The following is a 24,831-nucleotide window of genomic DNA, read 5'->3' on the forward strand; positions in this document are numbered from 1 at the left end:
TAAAAATTTAATAACGATATTTTTCTTTTTTAATATATGGTTATTTCATATTCATCATGTAAACTGACCCCAAAAATAAGACTTTTCCCCCTATTCGGTGACCATTAACGCAGTATTTATTTTGGGTGCAAGTATTTTTTTATCTTTTTTTTGACAGGGGCAAGAGGGTTTTCCCGGGTTTTTAATGCTTGGGGGAAACACAAGTATAATTAATCAAAAAAAAATACTTACGATAAAAATTTTTTGATTAAAAAAACCCAATATCTTTAATTTAAAAATCCCAAATGACTAAATTTCATTTTAATTTTCCTTGATCAAACGTTTTTTTAACGAGCTTCCGTTTTGAGGGACTTTGTTTTGAAAGAGGGGCTAATAAACGTTGGGGAAAATTTTCAGCTTTTGCTTCAGTTTTCATTCTCCTCCCCTTTGTAATTTTTTACTTTATACATTTTCGTGATCAAAACCCTCCAGATAGTTTTGTTTCCCAATTTAAATCATGTTAAAGTTTCTAAAGGAAAAATCGTCCCCAAAATTTGGGGGAAAAAGATTTTCCCGGGAGTGTGGGATTCGAACACCGACCTTTACCCAAAAATTTTAAAGATTAAATATGTAAAGTCAAACGTTTTTTCTTTAAGCCTGTTTTCTTTAAAAAAAAAAAAAAAACAAAACCTTTAATTTTGGGGAAAAAAATTTTTTGGAAAAAAAAAAAAACAGACTGGAAAGCTGTAAACTTTTTTTTAAGTCTTTTTTTTTAAAATTTTATTGCTTTTTTTTTCCCGGGCAAGAAAAAAACGATTTTTTATGCAAAAAATCAGGGATGCGATCATTGTTTAGTTTTAATTTAAAATTCCCCATTTTTATTTCCTTTTTTCCCCATATCGAAAACCCAAAATTTTTCTTTGAATTTAAAAAAGGGGCAAAATTCTTTTTTTTAAAAAAATCAAGTTTTCGTTAACCCCGTTTTTTCGGAGAGAAAAACGCAAAAAAAAATTTAAAAGCTTTGTTTTTTGTCATTCTTCCTTATTTTGATCATGTTTTTTGGGCCCCATTCTATCTTATTCAAATTAATTCCTCTACTATTGTTTTTTGTCCCCAAGCCCGAGTAAGAGTTGTTTTTAAATCTGGGAACGTATTTTTTTAATGCCTTATCTTTTTGGGAAATTTTTCATTATTAAAAAACAAACGGGAAATATAGTTTTTAAATTTTTGATAATGTAAAACAATGTAATTTTAATAATACACAGTTTAAATGTTGGAACACCAACTGAAAAAAATAGGGGAAATTTCGCCCCATTTGGGGATTATCCAAAAAGTTTCTGTGTTTTGTTGTATGCATGGTTTTTAAAAGGAACCCCCACCCTTTTATGTTTTTACTGTTTATTCTGTCTTTTTGGGAAAAGGAGTAGAATTGAAGGGAAAAAAATTGTCTGGGTTTTCCCCAGATTCAAGGGGGGATCCCGGGATTGGGGTAATTTTTTTTTTGCTCTCTGCTTTTCTTTGGGAATTCTTTTATTTGTTCTGGGTGAAAATTTAAATGCATTTTTTCTCCCTCGCTATGCTCGCATAAAGGGAATTTGTCTTTTTTTTTGGGTTTAAAACCCTTTCATTTTTTTTCTTCCTCGCTACGCCGCAAATAAAAGTTTGACAAAATTGCAAAGAGCCCTATAAAGCTTTTTATTTTTTTTTAATAAAAATTTTTGTAACCCCTCGCCATAAAAAACCCCAAAATCGGGCTTTGAATTCCCTTCCCGGGTATTAAGGGAAGAATAATTTGACGGTATTAAAAAATGGACTATTTGTAGCAAGTTTTTTTGGGGTTTATTTTATCATAAAACACGTCCTTTTTTAAAAACCAAAACCGACCTCAAACGCCAAAAATGGGACCGATGGATCTATTGTTTTTTAAAAAGTTCCGGGGGGGTTGGGGGGTTGGGGGGTGGGGTGGGGGGTGGGGGGGTGTGGGAAGGGGGGGATGGGGACATGCCCACGGACCTCCTTGTTGTTCTAAAACCAAAAATTTTTGGGAACCCCCTTTAAACCAAAACCGTATCCGCCCCGAGATTTTTGAATGCCCAATTTTTTTTTTTTGTTTTAAAAATAAAGAAGGAAAAAAAAATTCAATATTATTTTTTCTTGCAAACCTACGGGTTTCCCGGGATCTTTACCGGGGCTGGGGAAGTCCATCTTAAAACCCCGGGGTGGTGAAAGAGGCTCTCGTGCGTAAAAGACGTATACCCTATATGTAAAAAAATTTGTGTAAACATTTTTTAAATTTATTTAAAAAAACGGGTGAAATTCAATACCTTTACAGGTTCCCTTTTGGGTTCCCGTTTGTTTTTAATTTTTTTTGAAAAAATCACGTTTTTTTATCAAAAAAATTCCCAAAGTTACGCTGCAAATTGGGGAAACAAAAACCCGGAAAAATAAAAATTGTTGTTTGTTTTGAAAAAAGTCATGAAGTTTTCCTGTTTTCGGGCGTTGGGGTTTCCCCCGTTTGTTTAAAACACTGGGCCCTAAGAAAAAAGATCTATTTTTAAAAAGAAACTGTTCAATGGGGGTTTTTTTTTATTATTATTTTTGAAAACCCGGTTTTGCCAAAAAAAAGATTTACCCCTAGTTATAGGTGCAGATGGTAATATCCCGGGTCTTTGGGGAAAGTTTGGGGGGTAACTCGGGAGAGAGCCTGTTAAACCCCCCTAAACCCGGTTTCCCCCTTTAGGGCCGGGTATTCCTATCTGCAAACCCCAAAAACCCTGAAATGACTCTTTTTTATCGCGTTTCCCAAAATTGCTGTGGCAATGGAAAGTTTATTTAAAACACACAAGCCAAAAAAACCCGGGACTGGTTTTTTTGGGTTTTTTTATTTCCTGCATCATGAGTTTGGTTTTTTTCTTCGATTGTTCTTGTCTTGTTTAAAAAAAGTTATTTTAATGTTAAATTTGACTAGCAATTTTTGATTGAATTCGAATGATTGCTACTGTACCTAAAAATACAGAATATAAATTTCCCCTATTGTCTGACCGCCTCTGTTTTTTGGGTGGTTAGAATCGCTTACTTTTAAAAACACTCGTAATAAAAAATGACTAAGGGGGAAAGGGTTTTAAAACCTTGCTACCGACCAGGTTCTTTATGTAAGAAAGATGACAGCTTGAGTACTAGTACTTGATCTTTCCAGGAACGATTGCTGGGTAAACTGCCCACTGACATAACTGAAATAGTGTTTAAAATGGCGTAAAACCCATCAAATCAAATTAAGTCCCTCGGTTGTCTTTTCACATATATATGATATGTAACAGGGCTTCCGCATTCACCATTTTAAAAGCTAGTTCCTCGTTTTCAACTTACACACGTACCCGTTAGTTATACACTTGTACCTCATTTAGTCTTTACACTACTCCCCGTTTTTGTTGAAACACACAATTCCACATTTCGTCTATACACAAACACCCGGTTTGTTACACATTCACCTCAGTTGGTTTAAACACAAAAGTCCCCGCTCTGAATGTGAAAAATATCATTGCTTAACAATTGAAGATAGCTTTAATCTAAAGCCTCGGATAATTTTAAGATCGTAAGAATAAGAGTTGATAGAAATATGATAACTGTAGCTACAGTAATAAAGAAGTTCCCAGTTAGTAGGTTTATACCTTACATCCCCGATTGGTTGCGTTTACATGTATGTGTGTGTGTGTGTGTGTGTGCGTGCGTGCGTGCGTGCGTGTGTGTGTGTGTAAACACTGCCAACTGGATACGCCACGAACCGGGGAATTCCCCAGTTCAATCTAACAATACCACGTTAATCCTGACCTTGAAATTAGTCATCTCTCGAAATTTGAGGCTATTCTGAGCGATAGAAATTTATTCCCCGGTAGGTAGGTTTTAGTCATATACATATCTCACACACAGTTAGAATTTTACCAGGCCATTTACTGAAGTTCCCCGGTTAACCTGTATGCAACTCAAATCATTATAACTGATCTAACTATGTTTCCGACATTTTAAGCTCATTGGTGAAATAGAAATGTTGATCATTAATAACTAATTACTAATTTCAGATGTTCTCACATTCACAAGACGATGTTATATATCTATATTTCCAGATATCTTGTCCGGCTTATCGTTTCACCATTTCGCTTTTATTGCTATGTTAATAAAATGATTTGATAATAAAAATACTAAATTGAGAATATTATAATACTCAGGAGTATCACTCAAAATATACAGTTTATTTTTGGTCTATCAATGTATACAGTTTACACACTTTCAACTTCACGCTACTTATATATTATATGCATTGATGTTTCCGGAAATATCTGTCAGTATAAAGAAGATCTTAAAGCTTTTCACAACAGTCAGTGCCATATGTTAATAGATGACACCACTACATTACAATTATGTTATAAAATGCAATGTATGTAACAGCCTGCGTTTTATACTGTTAAGCGTGCAAAAACAAAGGGATTTCATTTAAGAAACACAAAAATAATTGAAAGTAACATCACCCTCTAACACTGCCAGTTTCAGGGTTACATTCGTCCATGACGTGCTTGGTTATCACTTTGGTCTCCCAAAATTACTGTGTTGCATTTGAAAAACGGCTGCAATTATTATGTCACCTCCTGCGATGTTTTTATTATAATCAGTTGTCTACTTGTAATGCAATTATCTACGTATGTCGAAGTGTAGTAAATACTACAAAGTCGAGATATTTTAAAACAGTTCTATTTATTACTGTAAGCATTTGTCAAATTTCTAGACCACATAAATCATCACATTAGTACATTATCTGATTGATTTTATCTACTACACATCAAAGAAAAGGTCTCAAAGATCTGACTCCAGTATGTTGTTAAAAACTGTTTAAACACGTGGAAATTCTAAAGCCTAGATCATAGCTAACTCGTGAGTAACTCGCATGTACTTATCTTAACACGGGAATTTCATGCTCTTTATCCGCGATGTTTCGTTCAGGTAAAGAAATTCATGATACAAAAATGTTTCAACAAAGCATAGGCTATAGAGTGTGTTGTACATGTCCGAAATAATTGTAGTTTACGACGGTTCTGATAAAATGATAATGCTGCGGCTGCACGGGTTTAGTATCATTTGTCAAAATATTGAAAACTTGAGACATCAACTAAACACATTGGAATCACAGCAAGACATTGCACTTAATGAAATTAGATGTTCACATAACGGGTAGATACATCCTGTAGGAAAATTGTTCCCAGAATCTGCAACCTGAAGCACACTATTTCAAAACTTTTAGAAACAATAACAGTAATCTACAGATGAGTTCCAAAGGTGTCAGAAAATACAATATGTAATGCATTGTATGAATTCCGATATCTTCATAACTTATCATACATTTACAAATCGTTAATTGAAACTTGAAAACAGAGAAATTTTATTTCCGTTGTTGTGAAGGATTTTATTAAATATAAAGCTTTCAAATACATAACGACATTATTCGTTGTTTAACTGACCAACACAAAATAAGACATTTTCCTATTCGATGACACACTAACGCAGTATTTATTATGGGTGCAAGTACATTTATTTTTAGTTCTGACAGTGGCATACATATGCTTTTCTGGTATTAATGGCATTGAGGGAAACACAAACATATCATAATCATAAAAATACTTATGATATAAAAGTTTTGATTAAAACAACAATACCACATGAATTTAAAATACCTATGACTGATTTCTTTTTTAAAATTACTCTTCCTTGATCAGAATAATTTTTACACGAGCATTCCGTTTCTACATGTACTTTGTTTTGAAAGAGTAGTAATATACTTTATATTGCGGTAAATTCAGCTGTTGCTTCAGTTCATTCTCCTACCTTTGAAATGTTTTACTATATATTCATTTTCGTGATCGAAACTCTAGATAGTATTGTTTGCAATTAAATTCTGTTCAGTTTCAAAAGGAAAAATCGTCACAAAATTGGGAAAAAAAACTTTCCGATTGTGGGATTCGAACACACGGCCCTCGCAAATTCTGAAAGATTAACTATGTAAAGTAAACGTATTAGTGAAGCTTGGTTTTCTAAAAAAGATAAAAACAAAATCTTTTTATACGAAAATATATTGGTAACAAAATAAATATAACTGGACATGCTGTTAACTTTGTTTAAGTCTTTGTTAATAAAATGAAATAAGGCACTGCCTCAATCGGGAATCGATCCGGCTTCAACTCATCCCATAACATTTGAAAACATTTGAGGGTCTCCGATAATGTTGTTATAACGTCCGGCCTAACCCTTTTGTATATTTACATTGATGTATTTATGTATGCTTGTTGTATGTATGTGAATAGAATATGTATGTATATACAATAATATATGAATAAACTAAACATTTGAAAAGAACTGTCTAATGACGGCACGGACCGAAGGACACATTATCGCAGAGGGATCGATCCCGATTTTCGTCGCTTCGCGCAGGATCGATTCCCTATCAATTTAAAGGTAGATTTTGGAATAAAAACAACACTGCCCATATTTGTACTTATGTACAAGACGTTGTGGTTCGGACAAGTTATGTGGACGCTTAATAGGCACAAGGAAAAAGGAAAAAGCGTATTCTTCCAAAAAATCCGAAGTCAGACGTTCAGTGCACGTGCCGGAAGTACATCTTTTTTAATTCGATAGTATATATCTCATTCGGTATATCGCATGTTGCCGTAGAGGGATCGATCCCGATTTTCGTCGCTTGCAAGAAATTACAATTTATATGCAAAATCATGACCGTAGCGACTACTGAGGCAAGTGCCTGCCTCGGTCATTTTTAATTTTTTTCTGCCTCCTCTGCCTCGGTCGATTTTTTCTGCCTCAGCTGCCTCGGTGGGTTTTTTGCAAGGCCACTATTTTTGGTATCCAAGTTTTGTTTTGCCTTTGCTGTATGAATTACCAGCCGTTCTTCAAAAAATTGATCTCGGTTTGGTAAGTATTATTCGAATAGATGTGTTATAAAATCTATGGAACAAACTATAGCATATATCTACGACGTCACAACTGTGTGACGTATGTGAGATATGTCAGTATCGAACTACGGTTGTACAAAGTGCGCATTTCAAATTAGTGTTTTCAATATTCCCCAGGCTCAGCATCATCCGAAAATACCAGCCTGTAGAGGTCACTCCCGGGTGCGTAGCGTGGAACACTCACTGCTGATTGCGCTAAGTAACATTTGCAATCAAAGCCTAAAAATGGGGAATAAAAGATCGAAAGAAACAAAGATCAGACGAGGCCGGTGTTTGCGCATTTATTAGTAAACTGTATTATTGTAGATTTGTACATTTCGGAAGTAAATACAGGGCTGCTGCTTGACTAATTGGTTTGATCTTAATTAAATACCACATACCTCAATCTCCTCCCCTCAAAAAAAAACTGTTACAAATCATTGCGCAAATTATTGCATCTATTTCGGACTCCTACTTACGAGGTCATGTTTAAAAAAAAATACAAGATCTCGATTTTTCAGTAGTTCCATTTTAAACAATGTTCAACTTTTTAATGTTATTTATAAGCTAGTTCAGCGAGTGATAAAACATTCGGTTTCATGTGCAAATCTGAAACAAAGGGATACGGTCAAAATAAATGTTTTATATTTACCTTATGCTCATTTTGGAACTCCTAATCCTTCAGCTTACTAGTAAATATTACACAATTGTCATTCATATAATAATTTCCATTGTAGTCGCGCACTTTAATTTCACTGTAAATGTTCACCGTGCTCAAAAGTAGATGATACCATACTGGTTTATGTCAAAATAAGTTTTACCACAATTGCAAAAAGTGGATGACAGATAAACATAATTTGATATCCTTTCATGATCCTTTCAACATTCAGACACGCCAATGAAGAAATTTTAGAATATCTCATATCAGATACATTTGTATCATTATCGAAACATTGCGGCTAAATGCAAAAAAAAAGAATTTACAATACAATGGAAAATTGCTTTTAAACGTAAATAGCGAAATGAATGCCGCATAGTAAGTATTTTGCGTTTCAGTTGCTTGGATCACATTACTATGTTATATGCACATAAACTGCAGCGTCATTGCATTTGTAAAACAAAATGAGAAAAAATGCTGTTGACTGCTGCTTTCTAATGATATTAACTTCTTGTTGCACGTTTATACTTACCATTCCTTCAAAATTGTACGGGTATTTTATACTAATAAAAAGTTATGATTGCTTAATTAATACCTGTGGTGACAGCTACTGCAGGATGTAATGTATACCTGTATCGCAGTTTAACATTAAATGTGTGACAAAAAGTCTCTTTGAACCTTTATTTCATCTTACACCTCATCTCTTCAGCCTTTAAATTTTATTTATTGAATTTATGTTGTTTATATATATATATTCGAAAAATGACGATATGTCTGTGCGTATATTATTTATCATTTTAGTTTATATCATATGTATTTCATTTTATCAAAGGGACAACGGTGTGGCTTATTTTCATTAATTTTGAAGAATATTAAGCGCTAAGTTGTTGTTGAAGCGTTATATGCAGACGATAGTTAATGCCGAGGGGTTATGTGGTTTCATGATCAATTGATGAAACTTCATTTATGCTGTAATCATCAATTAATATCTATTTGAATGTTCTTTTCAACCTCATGAGGTTTAATTCTAAGTTAACGCCACAAATAATGTATTGATGATTTGATACGCATTTTGCACTTATCTTTGTTGTGAGTGAAAGAAGACATTTTTTAGAGAAAACAAATGTCCTTTTCTGCATGAGAGCAACATTAGACGGAACTTTATAGGGAAAATGGTTTGAACATTTTTACATTTAATTCTACTCGAATGAGCTTCATCAAGAAGTATATTATACATACACCTCCCAAAAGGTAGGCATTGTGACCTCCATCGCAAGAGAGTCACATTACAAACGAACCACAAATCAAAAGGGGTAATGTTTTTTCCTTTTAATTATAACAACATTATAACAACAGCGCAACAAAGTGCGTTTTTATCAAATATCCTACTTTTCTTGGGGGTCCCCCACAAACCCTCCTATGGGGGAGTGTGGGACACAACCTCCCTAACTAACCCCTCTGACTGTCGTCGCTTTACCTTACCACTCAAATTTACCTAGCAACCATGAACAGACGCACGTACTCAATTGCCTCGGTAAAATTTAGTCTCTCGCTACGGCCATGAAAATGCAGGGACACCGTATCATTGCAGAGTTTGAATGAACGATTCCCCGATTTTTGTTTCCTGTTTCCACATATTGAACCTGAAATTTTACTTTGCAAATAAGCGCGAAAGTTTGTTTCTAAGAAAATCAAGTTTTCGTTAGCCTATTATCGGAGAGAAAACGCAATAAAAATAAATGCTTTGTCACTGTCATTCTTCCTGATTTAGGGTTAGGTGTTTGTCTCAGTTCTGTCTTATTCAAATTAATTACCTACATACTTCTATTGTTTTCGTCTTAACTTTAACACATATTTGCCTTTGACAGTGTATACAATGTGTATATAATAATACACATTTCAAATGCCGGAACACAACAACTGAAATATTACCCCGATTGGGAGATAATCCCAGTGAGTTGTCTGTTTGTTGTTGTTGTTTTTTTTGTTTGTTTTTGTTTTGGTTTATTTTGCATGATTTCCTTCATCCGAATGTTTTTATAGGAACCACTAATATGTCTTGACTGTTAATTCTGTCCTTGGAACCAAAAATAAATTGTCTGCTTAGCACAGATTTGTGAATGCCTAATGAAAATATTTAGTTAAAACATGAAGAAGGAACTAAAATATACAATATTACTTAATCTCGAAGTTCAGCAATTGCTGTAGGCAATGAAAAGTGATTTAAACATAAAATTGATACAATCAGATACTGTTTTATGCTTTATAATATATCTGTATCATGTGTCTTGTTTGTTATTCGATTGTTCTATGTCTTTTCATAAACAGTTATTTCAATGTTAACTTTTGATATAGACAACTGTGATTGAATGTCGAATATTAACGTACTACATGTACCAACATACAAAATATAGAACTTCCTCTATTGACTGACCGCCTCTGTGTTCGGGTGGTTAGAATCGCTGACTTAAAATCAGTCTTATCTTTCACTAATTAAGGGGCATGAGTTCGATCCCTGCTACCGAAAGCTTGAGTACTAGTATTTGATCTTTCCCTAAACGATTTATGGGTAAACTGCCCGCCTGACATAACTGAAATACTGTTTAAAAATGGCGTAAACCCCGTCAAATCAAATTAAATCCTTCGATTGACTTTTCTCATATATATGGTATGTAACAGGATCTTCCGCATACACCATGTTAATAGCTAGTTCCTCGTTTCAACTATACTCACGCACCCGTTTAGTTATACACTTGTACCTCATTTAGTCTTTTACACTAATTCCTCGTTTTCTTGAATCACACGAGTCCGCATTTCGTCTATACACAAACACCCGGTTTGTTACACATTCACCTCAGTTGGTTTAAACACAAAATTCCCCGTTTTGAATGTGAAAAATCTTATTGCTGAACAATTGAAAATAGTTTTAATCTAAAGTCTAGGATAATTTCAAGATGATAAGTATAAGAGTTGATAGAAATATGATAACTGTAGCTACAGTAATAAAGAAGTTTCCAGTTGGTAAGTCTATAACTTAAATCCCCGACTGGTAGCGTTTACAAGTATGCGTGTGTGTGTGTGTGTATGTGTGTGGAGCACGTTTACGTGCTGTGGGTTTCGTTTTGTGGAGGCTGCGTTTGTGGTACGTGGCATTCCCTGTTTGATATTTGTCTTTGTTTTTTTTAATCATCAAGATAACAATTCTGACCAAGTTTCATGAAGATAGGGTCATAAATAAGGCCTCTAGGGTGTTAACAAGCTTTTCCTATGATTTGCGTGGTGGCCTAGGTTTTGACCCCAAATGACTCAGTTTCGAGCTTGGATTAGGAATCATCAAGATAAACATTCTGACTATGGTTTATGAAGACAGGATCATAAAGGTAGCCTCTAGGGTGTTAACAAGCTTTTCCTTTCATTTGACCTGGTGACCTAGTTTTTGACCCCACATGACCAAGTTTAGAACTTGGCCTAGAGAGTATCAAGATAAACATTCTGTGCAAGTTTGTATCAAATGAATGCATATTAAATGAAACCTCTTTATGACCACAAGGATCAGAATAGAAATTTTTGCCCCTTTCAAGGGCTGTAACTCTAGAGCTGATGATGGTATTCAGCCGCTTTTCCAAAGGAACCAAGATCTTGTAGTGACTTAATTTAGTGATTGTGTGGTTAATATTAAACATAAAATGTCACTTCCATCTTGTTCACAAGGTAAAAATTAACAAATGTTGTCTCTTTCACGGGTCAGTCAGGGACCGTAACCCCGGAGCCCATCATTGGATCTGACGAAATCATCATGAAATCCCCAATCTATTGTTTTACAAGAAATTTTGCAAGTTTATATCAAATCAAACCATAAACGAAGTCTCTATATGGCTGCAAAATCCAAAATAGCAAATGTTGGCCCTTTAAGGGTCCAAAACTCTGGAACCCATGATAAGATTTGGCAAGTTTCTAAAAGGACCTGAAATATTATGCCAATACAAGTTGGGTGCATGTTTGATTAAAATTGATAACAAAATGTGGTCTCTATCGTGTTCACAACCAAAAATAGCATATTTTGGCCCTTTCAGGGGCAATAACACTAGAATTAATGATGGGATCTGGCCAATTTTCGAAAGGAACCGAGATATCATAACAATACAAGTTGTATGCAAGTTTGAATAAAACTTATTGCAAAATATGGTCTCTTTTGTGTTCACAAGCCAAAAATAGCAAATGTTGGCCCTTTCAAAGGCCATAACTCTGGAAACAAAGATGGAATCTGGCCAGTTTTCAAAAGGAATCGAGGTAATGCCAATAAAAGTTGTGTACAAATTTTATAAAAATTGATTGAAAGATGTGGTCTTCATCGTTTCCACAAGCCAAAAAAAGCAACTTAAGGCCCTTTAAGGGGCCATTTCTCTGGAACGCATGGTAACATCTGGCAAGTTTACGAAAGGAACCAAGATATTATGCCAATACAAGTTGTATGCAAGTTTGATTAAAATCAGTTGCAAAATGTAGTCTCTATCGTGTTCACAAGAAATTGTGTACGGACGACGGACGAAGGGTGATCACAAAGGCTTACCTTGTCACTACGTGACAGGTAAGCTAAAAATAAATTAAAAACTAAGAAAAAAAGTTTTAATACAATGAAAGAACTAGATACTTTTATTCAGTTGAAGTAAACAAACCAATTTGCACACTATAATGACTTACACAAGACTTAATAAGATTAATGACGTAGATAATGTCCTCGGTAAAATGAACAAACTTCTATGTAAAATTCATATACACTTAAGGCCATAAGTTCTGCACGGTGCATAAAAAGTAAAATAAAATAAATTAACGTATCCGTTTTACATGTATTTTAATTTGATACCCAAATGAATTCATTTTCACACAATAATCCCAAATTTGAACAAATTTTATCCATTAAAAAATATTTTATGCAGCTTTTGTTAACACTACCACCAAAATCAGTTTATCACTTCAATTTCAAGTACATCTGAACATAATCCCCGCTAAAACGGGTATGTCCACCGCCTGCATTGCATACGGCTGTACATCTTCTTCTCATAGAAGAAACAACTGTCTGCAAGAATCGCTGATCCAAAGCAGCCCACTCACGCTGGAGAAAGTTCCTTAATTCCGCTACATTATGGAGATTGTTGTCACGGAGTCCGCCCAGACGTGCTCTACTGGGTTCAAGTCCGGGCTCATGGCAGGCCATGGATCAATAAAGTCGATGTTATTTTAACCCAGGAAATTTCTTGTCAACCTCGCTGAATGGGAAGATGCATTATCTTGTTGTAGAACGAGTCCAGGATTCCTTCGCATGTATGGGACGACAACAGGACGTAAAACTTCAACGACGAAACGCTGAGCTGTTAGGCCACGTCGTCTAGCTCCGGGGTTAACGTTATCCAAGAAAACCAAACGTGTTTTCCCATGGTACGTAAATCCAGCCCATACCATTGTACTTGGGCCACCGAAACGATCTCGTTCCATGACACAGGCGTCGGCGAACCTCTCATTACGACGTCGGTAAACGTGCTGACGTCGGTCGTTGAAATCAATCTGAAATTTGCATTCGTCGGTAAAGAGGATGTGACGCGAACGTTGTAATGGCCATCTTTGATGACGTCTGGCAAAGTCATTACGATTCCGGCGGTGCCTAGGTGTCAAACGGGCGCCGCAATATGTTCGTCTTGCACGTAGACGACGTCGAATCGTACGCGCGCTCACATGACGACGTGTCCTGCCTGGCGTGATCCTAGCAGTATGAATAGGAACTTCAAAACGTCTTCGTAGATTAGTTAAAACTATCCACCTGTCCTGCTGACGTGTAGTTTCACGTGGACGTCCTGTACGTCAACGGTCGTTTACTCTCCCGGTAACGCCGTATCGTTGTCTTAGACGACGAATGGTATGTTCGTGAACTCCAAAATTTCTTGCAACTTGCGCCGCAGTGATCCCAGCTTGCAACTGGCCTATAGTGCGCATACGTTCCTCATTTGAGAGTTTCATTGTGACGTTAACGTCAATATAAATTAAAGATATGCACTGGCGAATGACGTGTCAGGTTTAGTCAAATCAAGATAAACATAAAAACTCAAAATTACATCGTGAATCTACACGTTGTATATTGCATGTGAAATTCGTGCTCACAATGACCACTCAACCGAGACATTGTCGCTTACTTGAATTTTTAGAACAATAATTTGTAGATTTGTGTAGGAATTAAAATAAAACCGGTTTTAGGACAATTGGTCAAAATTTTAAAAAGTTATTACACTTCTAAAACCCGTGCAGAACTTTTGGCCTTAGGTGTATTATGAACATGAATACATGTCAGAATTTGATATCTTATTCTTGTGTTGGTAAAGGTTACAATTTCAGTTTTTAAAATTTTTAAAGTTAAACTATAAAAGCATTTAAAGTTAAGAATAAAAAATGTCTATAAAATACACCTGGGTTGACGATGAAAATGGTGTGTAAAAGTCTTTTAAAGAAATACATGTAGTACGTAAATTAGCGAGGAGGTAAGTGTCCTCTTCAAATATCTGCACAACTATGAGGATCACGATTTTTATTACTTAAAGAAATGTACTAAGAACGGCTCTGGAAATTCACACTTTCAAGCATGTCTGTATCAATAAACAATTTTATATGAAATGTCCTCTTGTGGAATCTCGTCAGTATTGTCTTTAAATCACAAATGCGTCATTTGCGCTGCTTTATTACAAAACGTGAGCTGCCAATATCATTACGCAAATTTAGCAAATGGTAATAATTGCAAACATTGAGCAAAATATTTGAAAACTTAAATTGGTAAGCCATCAGTATGTGCTTTAAAAAAACACATTCGCTTTATTCAATTTATGAATTAAAACTGTTTCTTTCTGTTCATCAAACTGAAAAAAATAGGAATTTTCGAAGACATGTCCGACAAAAATTGCTTGTCTCATGAAAATTATTTTTCTCGTTTGTGTTTTAACAGTTGATGTGATTATTATAAGCCAGGCTAGACATTAACAATGAAATTTGAAATTTTGCAAATCGAAAGGACAAAACTGTCATCTACGACATACATTGTAGATAAAAAAAAAAACATCACAAATACAAAACTCTGTGTGGTACCGTTAAATGTCGCATCAACGTTAAACGTTTTTAACACTAAATGTCGCTAACCGTTGTATGTCGCAACACTAAGGCTAAATGTCTAACAGCAAATAACAAAAGAAATAACTAAGGTAAGTTCAACAGTCATTACAAATTAAATATTACTTTCAATAATTTTGAACCTGGGATAAGATTATTTGTGTGTGTATGCCAGAATATGCGTTGTGTGGACTATGTGAAAGGCTTAGAAAGTACATAGTATTTACTGTGCTGAACGGCATGTTTGTTTTTTAAATGCTACCGCACCATACCTATGCAATTGATGTGATATTTAAAGGTTTGAGCCTCGACGCGGTACTTGCCAGTTTACTTAGATTAAACTACATAAACCAACGAAGTCCTGTTTAGCTTATGCGATAGTAAAGTCGCGCGTCGTGCACATGTTGCCCGGCGTATCTTTGTCGAGCGTCGTGTCGGGCCTCGATTCGTAATGTCGGGCGTTGTATCGTATGTCGTGCATCGGTGAATTAACACATAGCACAAAGCATTACAATGTAATACGGCGGATGACAAGTGTTTTCAGAATTTTGTAACATATGCTAGAATAAGGTTTACAGAATACCGTTATTTGAATTGGAATATATAGTTTACTGAATGAAAGTATCCAATTAATGTTACTTTTTATTCCAGGCCATTATAACTCTCATGTTGAAAGATAAGTTTTCTCGAACACTTGACATATTATCTTGAGCGCACTACAAATTGTTAGGCACGTCTGGGAAAATACTTTAAGTGTTTATATAACGAAATTAACGATACTTTCTAGTTGAAGATATATTTATTTTCATAACAAAACGACTCAACGGAACTGACGGACAGTATGGATTAACTACAGTACCCATTCAAAGATTACTAAATTACTATATAGGGTAGTGCGTATTTACTGAAAATCCGTTAGAAATTATAAAATAATTTTCTTAGAGAAAATAATTTGAGTAATGTTTATATGTGTACTAAAGACATTCATCGGGTCAAGTCTTTTTTATATAAAATATGAAAAAAGAATGCATAGTGAACTATTAATATTCGTCTTAGTTTAGAATAGGCATTGAGACATTTAGCGTCGGTGTTGCGACATATAACGGTGGACAAATTCTTGCGACAACAGCTTAAATGTTAAAAGGAAAGAAAACCTGTTAGACTAGAAACACAAAAATAATGTGTTATAGATTACTCCTAACAGGTGATACAAAAACATATGGAAGGATATTTAAGTAAAAAACCCATTCATGTAAATGACTTATTCTTGCATTTAAATTACATTGATACAATGGTAAATTAATATTCTAATATTCTTTGTCACAATTTCTTGGGAAACACCCCTGGACAAAGTAATTTGACACAGTGTACCCCCTGGACAACCTATGGAAGGCATTTGTCCAGAAGAATACCACCCCACTGGACAAGCCATCTTGAAAGACCCCGACCCCTGGACGCTCATCCCCTTGACAAACTATGGAAGGCTTTTTCCTGAAAGAAAAACATGTACAGGCTGTCTCCAGAGATCCCCACCCTGGACAGACCCCTCCCTCCCCCGAAAAACCTATGGAAGGTACTTTGTTCTGAAAAACACCATTGGAAAAGCCGTCGTAAAAGATCCCCCTTAAATAGATACCCACGGGACAACCTATATGAAAGGCATTTTTCCTTAACCCCGCCCACCTTGACAAGCTGTCTCCAGAGACGCCCCTGAACAGAAAACACTTGAACAACCTATATGGAACAGGCATTTTTTCTGAAGGATACACCTCTGGAAAAGCCGTCTGAAAAGACCCCCCCCCCCTCCCCCTTAAACAGACACCCACTGTACAACCTATGGAAGGCAGCCCCCACTCCTGAAAAAATAGAAGAGCAGTCTGAAACACCTCTGGAAAAGCCGTCTCAAAAGACCCCCACCCGCCCCCCTTCAACAGGCATATTGCCTGAAAAATACTCCCTTAGACAAGCTGTCTCCAGAGATGGACAGACATCCCCTGGACAACCTATATGGAAGGCATTTTGCCTGAAAAATAGGTTGTCGAGTGGGTGTCTTTTGAGAAAACTTTTCCAGGGGATTGCTTTTCAGGAAAAAAAATGCCTTCCATAGGTTGTCCAGGGGTGGGGGTGTCTCTGGAGACAGTTTGTACATGGTGCTGTTTTCTGAAAAAATGCCTTCCATAGGTTGTCCAGAGGATACACTGTGTCAAATTACTTTGTCTGGAGGGTGTTTCCCCTACTTATGCCTGTCCACGTGGGGTGTTTTAGGGGTGTTCCAAGGGGGGTATGTGTGGGTGGAAATGCCTTCTATGGCCATGGGGTGCGGATATTTTCTGGAATATCCAATTGAAGCGCCCTCTGTTTTAAAAGGGATCCGGTATTTCTGGTTCCTTCTTTGTTATAATTTCTATGTAGCTGGATACCAATATCACTGGTACCCTTCTAAATTCTATTTTCAGATTTTAACTTTTAAATGCGTACGAGACAAGTTTCCTATTATAACTTCTAAGTTTGAAAGTATGAAAAATACTTTCTAAATGAAAACTAAGCGAATAATGAGTGCTGATAAAACACTTGTAAAGGGTATTATGAAATTTACAGTTAGTGATTAGCAAATTAGGACTAAGAGAAAGAAGTACGGCGTATAAAAATTAAAACTTCAGCATTAACAATTTAAAAATAACAAAACATGTAAAATCCATTTTGCATGCAGGAATTTTTGTGACAAAATGGTAGATAATCAGAATGTAAAACAATGAATAATCAAGTGTTCAGTATCACTGATCATTGAATATAATTGAGTCGTTTTTCTACGTGGAATAATGCACATTTTCGAGTACAATTTCAGCTGAAATAGAGGTGTGTGGAGGAAATTATAGCTATCATTCCAACTATACCAAACTCTTCCTGTTACCAGTACGAAACGAAATGGTAACTTTCCCAAATTATTGGTCAAGACCACGAGAAAATAGATTTCTTTAAGACAATATCACCAATTATCAAAATTCCGTTGGTAGACAATTAAAATGATTTTCCATAAGGAGTATTTTACAGAAGGTTTGAAAATAGTGTTTTAGGTCCATCAGTATGATTCGCCGAAATAAATGCAAAGCGTCTTCAGAGGGTTACTAGGATACAACATTTCTCTCCACAGACCTAACGTCCTACACCACCCTGAAAATAATCAAAACATGTAATAGAAAGAATAGGATCTTCCTGATTTCTTCATTTCATTTCATTAATTACAATCAGTGCAGTGTAAAGAGAAATTAAAAATAAATGCTATCAGGTGGGAAAATACCTGTCCACCACTGCCCGTGCAGAATTCACAAAGTGGGCACACTAGACAAATATTTGCTTCTTTTAACAATCCAAATTCATATCTGGTCATTGCTTGGTGGGCTGAAATGTAAATATACATCTGTAGGTTTCCTTTATTTATAAAGTCTGTTGCATTTTTACTCTAACAGAATAAGCTGTTACAAGAAATATTCAGTTAACATATGTTATAGAATCAGTAGGAATATTAAAAGTATAATTTACTACATGTTAACCGTATGAACATAATCAAACGAAATGTTATAAATTAAATACTGTTTTCAAGTTGACAAAAAGGCATACACACATACAAACATACATATATTATTGTCCAATATAATCCGGAAAGTAGATCCTTTGGAAGCACCAAGAACAATGCAAACAGTGAAAATTGCAGACTCGGTTTGATTGAGTCTGTTCATGAGCAGTAATGAAACATGCAACACTGCCCTCGCCCCCTAGCACCGGCTTAAGCAGTATTCAATTTTTAAATCTAAACGAGTTGAAGTCAATGATCCCGAAGGACCAGAAAATATAACAAGACTTGATGTAAACAGAAACAAGTAAACACAAAATAAAGACAATCTACCACAATATGATGAAACCGCAGTAGATCAAGCTATATTCATACTGAAGTACCTGGTTCGTAATAGTCATATGCTGTTACATGGCATGCTTGACTTTTAACAACTGGGTCTTTTCTGTCCATTTTAACATCAACACATAATTCTCCATTCTGGTCAATCTTAGAACATAAACAAACATCAGAACTACAAAAATTATATCAGCTAAACCCAACATTCTTACATTTATTGAAATGGCGTTTAAGCACCTATCACCAGCAAACGGATCACTTTGTCGCCTGCGATACCATTTAAATCCAAAATACACTGATAAAGATAGGATAACTGCATAGTGCTACTCTAAAGACGTTGTATATACAAGCATTAAACTTAATAGCACTATTAACGTTTATGTCATCAAAAAGCAACGAAGGACGAACAAACATTAAAAGTTCTCACTGATTGAATATAAAGCATTCACATTTCTTCAACAGAGATAAAGGAACGCCAGATTAGTGTATCAGAATGAAGAAGCTTTGAAATGTTTTTGAAGTTTAAGGATATTTAATAATTAAGAAAATGTACCAAAGTACATACACCATCGAAGTAAAGAGCGATATTCCGTCCACTCGTTTCATGTCGTTTTATCAAATCTTGCGCTTTCAGAAAATCATTATCAGGTTGAAATCCAGTCGGCATTTCAACTTCCATTATCAGCATACCACTCGGTTCTGGTCCAATCCAACTGTAATGCAATTGGAAAAACACTGTGGTTGTTTAAAATATATATGTTTCCGTATCAAATTGTCACTTCACAAAAAGGTCACATCCGTCTTGTGGCCTCTCAAAAATTGTTTACATGAAATCTTTAATCAATTTAATTTATTTGACTTACAGGTTTTCTCAAAAGTTCGTTAAAATACACATTTAAATACATTTACTACATTTTTTTTTTTCAATCACATAACGTCTAAAGTAAAACGTACGTTTTGTCTTTATTTCTAATTCACGTTATTGACGCAATTAGTCATGTTCTTTTCATCATGATTCTTTAAGATAAAAGTGACACTTGCTTTATTGCCTAAAGAATAAATAGGAAATAAGACTCGTTGCAACCTAAGACTTGATGTTCCAGATATATTAATATCGATCATAATTACGCATTTTTGAATTATATGAAACATACGCAACTCCTAATTTCAACATAAAACATGACAATAATTCATTTAGATTCATATACCTCAGACATGCTTTTATCGTTGCTGTATTTATTGTCTCTTTCGTTACTGAAATATTCACACCAATATAGTCATCATGTTCACTTCCAGTCACGTAATAGGAGGTTGTAACCTAGGAAAATTGATCAGTGATTGTACATATCATATATGTTTAGAAATATTATCAGTAAACGGTAAACGACCTTTATTTAACACTCATTAGATGTTATCAAACATCAAATTTCATATACTCCACGAAATATTACAAAACTTCTCAAAACTTACATCGATTACTGCTGAACCCGTTCCAGTGAGTATAATATCGACAACATCCAGAGTGTTTGGTATCTGCAAATATTTATTTAATATAGTAGAAATGTAATTCACAGTGCGTTCCATGTGGACATTTTCTGCTACTTAAATAACAATAAAATATGTACATACTTTGCAAAAAAGCACACAATGATGCTAAATGTTTATCTATTTCTGAACACAGATAGACCCAACGGAAAAAAAACTAATTTCCAAGAACGCAGTCTTCTCAAACCTCAGTCCGCGTAAGTGCAAAGACAGAGTATAATAAAAACAAGAACCATATATAAATATGTTAAATGGTGGTTTCTAGCTTTGAACCAAACAAATACCTTGTGCAGTATTTAAATTCATAACTATAATGACGAATCAATTCCTATATTTTCGGTCAATAAATCATATAACCTTTATAGAAGAGACGTTTGATGTTGAAATTCGTAATGCATTATCCAGTATGCCCTTTCTTGAACGTTTGCGTGCGACAGTGAATATTTGGTATTAGCATTTTAACTAAGCTGAGAATAAGTCTATTTTAACCTGCGCCATTTAAAATTTACAGACAATCACATATAACAACGGCGGTTGGGATATCCTCCGTAGCAGAGTGGTTGAGGTCGCTGACTTCAAACCACTTTACCCTAGGAGGCATCCAGCTGAATTACAGAATATCGGTAGTGGTTCTACCCAGGTCTTCGCCCGTGAAACAATAATCAATGGAGGGGCACCAAGGGTCTTCTTCCACAATTGAAAGCTTGAAAGAATCTACGTGAGATCTACTTGTGTCGCTAAACCTCATCAAAACTTACAGCTACGTGGTAGATGTCAGAAAGCTTTCATTGCAAGCAGTAAGTAGAAAATTTGTATGGTACATAGTATACAATTTTAATATGGCATATTAAAAAAAGTTGACTACAGGCCTGTTATTTTTGGATTAGCATCTGAGGTATATATCTACCTCTATACTGCGCTCGACATCGAAGGTGGAAGGAGTGACCGAGTAGGTGCCGATTGAATTTTGACCGCTTAAGACATTAAAATGTACACTGTAATCAGGAGGTGGGCCAATGTCTTCATTGCTTGAATATTCGGAAAGAGCTTGCAAAGATATGATAGTATCCTGTCAAAAGAAATCAATAACATCCATTGGCATTTTCTCTTCATCAAAGTAAAAATCATTGAGGTTGCTGAAAGGAATTTTGGATTGGCGTCATTACTTTTCAACATGCGCCCTTGGTAGCGCAGTGTATTAGTGTCTGCATAGTATACAACTGGCAAATTACTATGCGACGCTCAGGTCATGGGCAGATGAATATTTTGAGGAATTGGTGTAAGCAATGTGCTTAAATACAGGATTTATATAGACAATCACTACTTTTTATAGATTCTTCTCGTACCTCTTAATGTTTCTGTAGGGATTCTATACTTCTATATCATTATTCGGAAAGACACACTGAATGTTTATAACTCATATTCATGTGACAGGTATCAAATCAGTTGAATTTATTTTTCTCAAAATGCTAAAACGGAATCTGAAAATTTAGACGAATATGATCAGAAATATCATGAAATGCTTCCTTTAACTTATGACAAAAGAGGCCTTCCTGTTGCTAGTTTAAACATTAAACATTTATTGTCAAAACTAGATGAGTTAATGTACCATTTATCTTTACCCAATTGACTGACATTATTGGTTTAAATGAAACGTTTTTAAGGGGCAGTGTAAATGACAAATCTTTACATGTACTAGTAAATCATTTTTCTTTTAAAAGAAAAGATCGAAAGAATAAAAAAGGAGTTATGGTATACATTGAGGACAATATCCCCTATCAACGCCGATACGATATGGAACACTCTGACATTGAATCAATTTGTATTGAAGAGGTCAATTTCCAAAACTCTAGGTCAGTCCTATTTATTTTTGTATACCGTTCACCGGACCCGAAACAATCTTGGATACTAGATAATTTTGAATTATTACTTGAGAAAATCTATTTGTCGAATTATGAATCACATATTATAGGTGATAATAACATTAATCATTCTGCAAATAATTCACTGTGTTATTTTAATCGGACTCTAGATTATGTTTTCTGAGTGACCGTCGAGTAATTTAACGTGTGTACATATTCTATAGAAGGCCATGTTTGAACTAAGATGTAAAAGTTTTATTTGCACGTCTGTACATGTCACCTTCTGAACAAAACATTTTTATTGTTGTTAGGATTATTCTTGTTATTATTCTTAGCTTCCAAGTGTAAATCCATAGCAGTTCCTTTGATATTGATAGAATGAAAACCTCACTGGAAACCTCATACAATTATGGAAGCTATAAGATAAAATCAACTGATATTTCTTAAAAAGCTACCGTTAAACATGAAACGAATTTGTTATCTTTAACATTTTTGCAAACATAGACGGACTTTATATAAAAAGTGATATTTCTGTGTTTTATTTATGAACTAATTAGTTTTGCTGGTAAATAAGCACCTCTCTTTCTCTCTCCCACGCCCCCCCTCTCTCTCTCTCTCTCTCTCTCTCTCTCTCTCTCTCTCTCTCTGTCGTCAACCACTTACTTGAGTTGAACGCTGTCCCCCGGTTGGATTTCGTTGCGACACAAGCCATTTCACAATTGGAAAAGCCTCCGATGCTCTCTCTAGTTTTATGTATGTTAAAAGAGCATACGAGGATGCTTCTACGTCTGCTGATGGCGCTCTTTTTGCGAGACTTCTATCACCCAGTTCTCGTTTTGCGATTACTCTAGCTGCCTTCCAGTACATTTTATCATCTTGAAAAAATTGAAGTTAAATTTTATCCAGGTAGGACGCAGTATTTAATTGTTTTAGTCTTTTATGTCACAGTTCCAATTTACCCTAATTAGTATGCAGATTATATATGTCTGTGTTGGCATGTATTTAACATTCCATAGTAGTACATACATTACCAATTTCCACCCTGAAAAAGGAAGCGTATTTGAGTCTTATGATTTCATTAATTATCAACACATAATTTAGTTAACATCACTGTGATACACTTTAAACTGTTTATGATGTGCATATGTGGAATATTCAAATTCCACTCAAAATTTACGCCTAAGCAAAGGTTTTGTCATGTGAACCAAATTAAATTCATAATTTAGGTATTGTGTATTCTCTGCATCTGATTCGAATCTCCTTTACGTCCCGATAATCTTGTGCAAGTTTATCAACTTTAACTAAACATCTAAGGAAAATTAACACCCAGATTGGAAATGATCGTTGATTTTCATGCTAACTGGTGAAAGCAGTAAGATATTTCTGTATATCACTCACAGTGCCGGACTTCTTTCTTTCCTAGAAAAATTATCTTCCTTATCCTAATATTCAAACCATACACTAGCCATGTCCAGGCAGCTAATCATGAACAGATCAAACTAGCTATAATAAGATTCAAATGAAACTAGAATGTGTCTGTAGGACACAGGATGTGCCCCGAATGGTAAATTTGTCACAAATAAGGGGCAATAATTCAAATGTCAGCAGTCTTAAGGGTTGGGGGGGGGGGGGGGGGGGGGGGGTAATATAACCTCAACAAACATTTTGTGAAAAGAATTCATTATTCTAGGCCATATACTTTTTGAGCTATGAGTATATCAAAGAAAAAATCTACATTTTTGGCTATTTCAAGGGCCGTTACTCTATAACACACACTAAAATTCTAAAAAAGAATGCCAAATGTGCAAGATCATGTCATGAAAAAGACTCAAGCAAGGTTTCATGAATTTACATAAAATTCTTTTTAAGCTAGTCAAATTATAAGGTCGAAATGTGCATTTTTGACTAATTTAGGGGATATAACTTTAACAATAGGGGTTGGATCCAGCCAAAACATAAAAGATGCGCAAGTTTATATCATGATAAAGACTCATGCAAATTTTCATCTATTTATATCATATGCTTTTTCAGCTAGGTGCGTCACAAGGTGAAAATGTGCCGATTTTAACTATTTTAGGGGCAATAACTCTGGAAATAGGGGGCGGAGGCAGACAAAAAAACGGAGATGGCACAAGTTCATATTATGAAAAATCGTCCATTTATATGAAACACTTTTTGAGTTAGATGCGTATCAAGGTGAAAATGTGCATCTTTTAACTATATCATGGGCCATAACTCTAAAAATAGGATGCGGAGCCAAATGAAAGATAAAAGGTGTGCAAGTTCATACCATGATTAAGACTCATGCAAGTTTTCATGAATCTATATTAAACACTTCTGTGGTAGGCGCTTCACAAGGTAAACTATGCATTTTGACTATTTCAGGGGCCATAACTCTAAAAATAGGTGGCGGAGCCAGATGAAAAATAAGAGGTGCGCAAGTTCATATCATGATAAAGAATTATGCAAGGTTTCAACAATTCATATCGAATACTTTTTGAGCTAGGTGTGTCATAAGGTGAAAATTTGCATTTTGACTATTTCAGGGGTCATAACTCTAAAAGTAGGGGGCGGAGCCAGACGAAAAATACAGGTGCGTAAGTTCATATCATAATAAAGACTCATGTAATGTTACATTAATTTATATCAAATACTTTTTGAGGTAAGGCGCGTCAGGAACTTCGGGCGGTTGCACGGACGGACGGACGGACGCACACACGGACAAGACAGAATTTATAT

The 24,831-nt window shown here is 35.2% G+C and overlaps 3 protein-coding genes across 7 annotated transcripts in view; 1 reads left to right on the plus strand and 2 right to left on the minus strand.

Annotated features, from left to right (window-relative positions):
* The window catches only part of LOC123542548 (CD109 antigen-like), a 39,933-nt gene extending 32,085 nt beyond the window's left edge, over window positions 1-7,848 (minus strand). For all 5 annotated transcript variants that reach the window (XR_008368691.1, XM_053531807.1, XM_053531806.1 and 2 more), the window contains exon 1: window positions 7,624-7,848. Coding sequence is in view for 4 of the 5 variants with exons in the window: in XM_053531807.1 (XP_053387782.1) it covers window positions 7,624-7,634 (11 nt within the window). In the remaining variant the exon portion in view is untranslated. The remainder of the gene's footprint in view (window positions 1-7,623) is intronic.
* The window catches only part of LOC123541872 (CD109 antigen-like), a 139,329-nt gene that overhangs the window by 96,730 nt on the left and 17,768 nt on the right, over window positions 1-24,831 (plus strand). The window lies entirely within an intron of this gene.
* LOC123542634 (CD109 antigen-like) lies at window positions 12,267-23,001 on the minus strand. Its single transcript, XM_053531808.1, has 8 exons — window positions 22,756-23,001; window positions 21,138-21,299; window positions 20,156-20,218; window positions 19,894-20,003; window positions 19,251-19,398; window positions 18,730-18,835; window positions 18,074-18,174; window positions 12,267-17,946 (listed from the first exon to the last, which is right to left on the minus strand). The coding sequence occupies exons 1-8, from the start codon at window positions 22,957-22,959 to the stop codon at window positions 17,929-17,931; spliced, it is 912 nt and encodes a 303-aa protein (XP_053387783.1). The 5' UTR covers window positions 22,960-23,001; the 3' UTR covers window positions 12,267-17,928.

Source organism: Mercenaria mercenaria, chromosome 19 (genome assembly GCF_021730395.1).
Source record: "Mercenaria mercenaria strain notata chromosome 19, MADL_Memer_1, whole genome shotgun sequence".
NCBI classification, from domain to species: domain Eukaryota; kingdom Metazoa; phylum Mollusca; class Bivalvia; order Venerida; family Veneridae; genus Mercenaria; species Mercenaria mercenaria.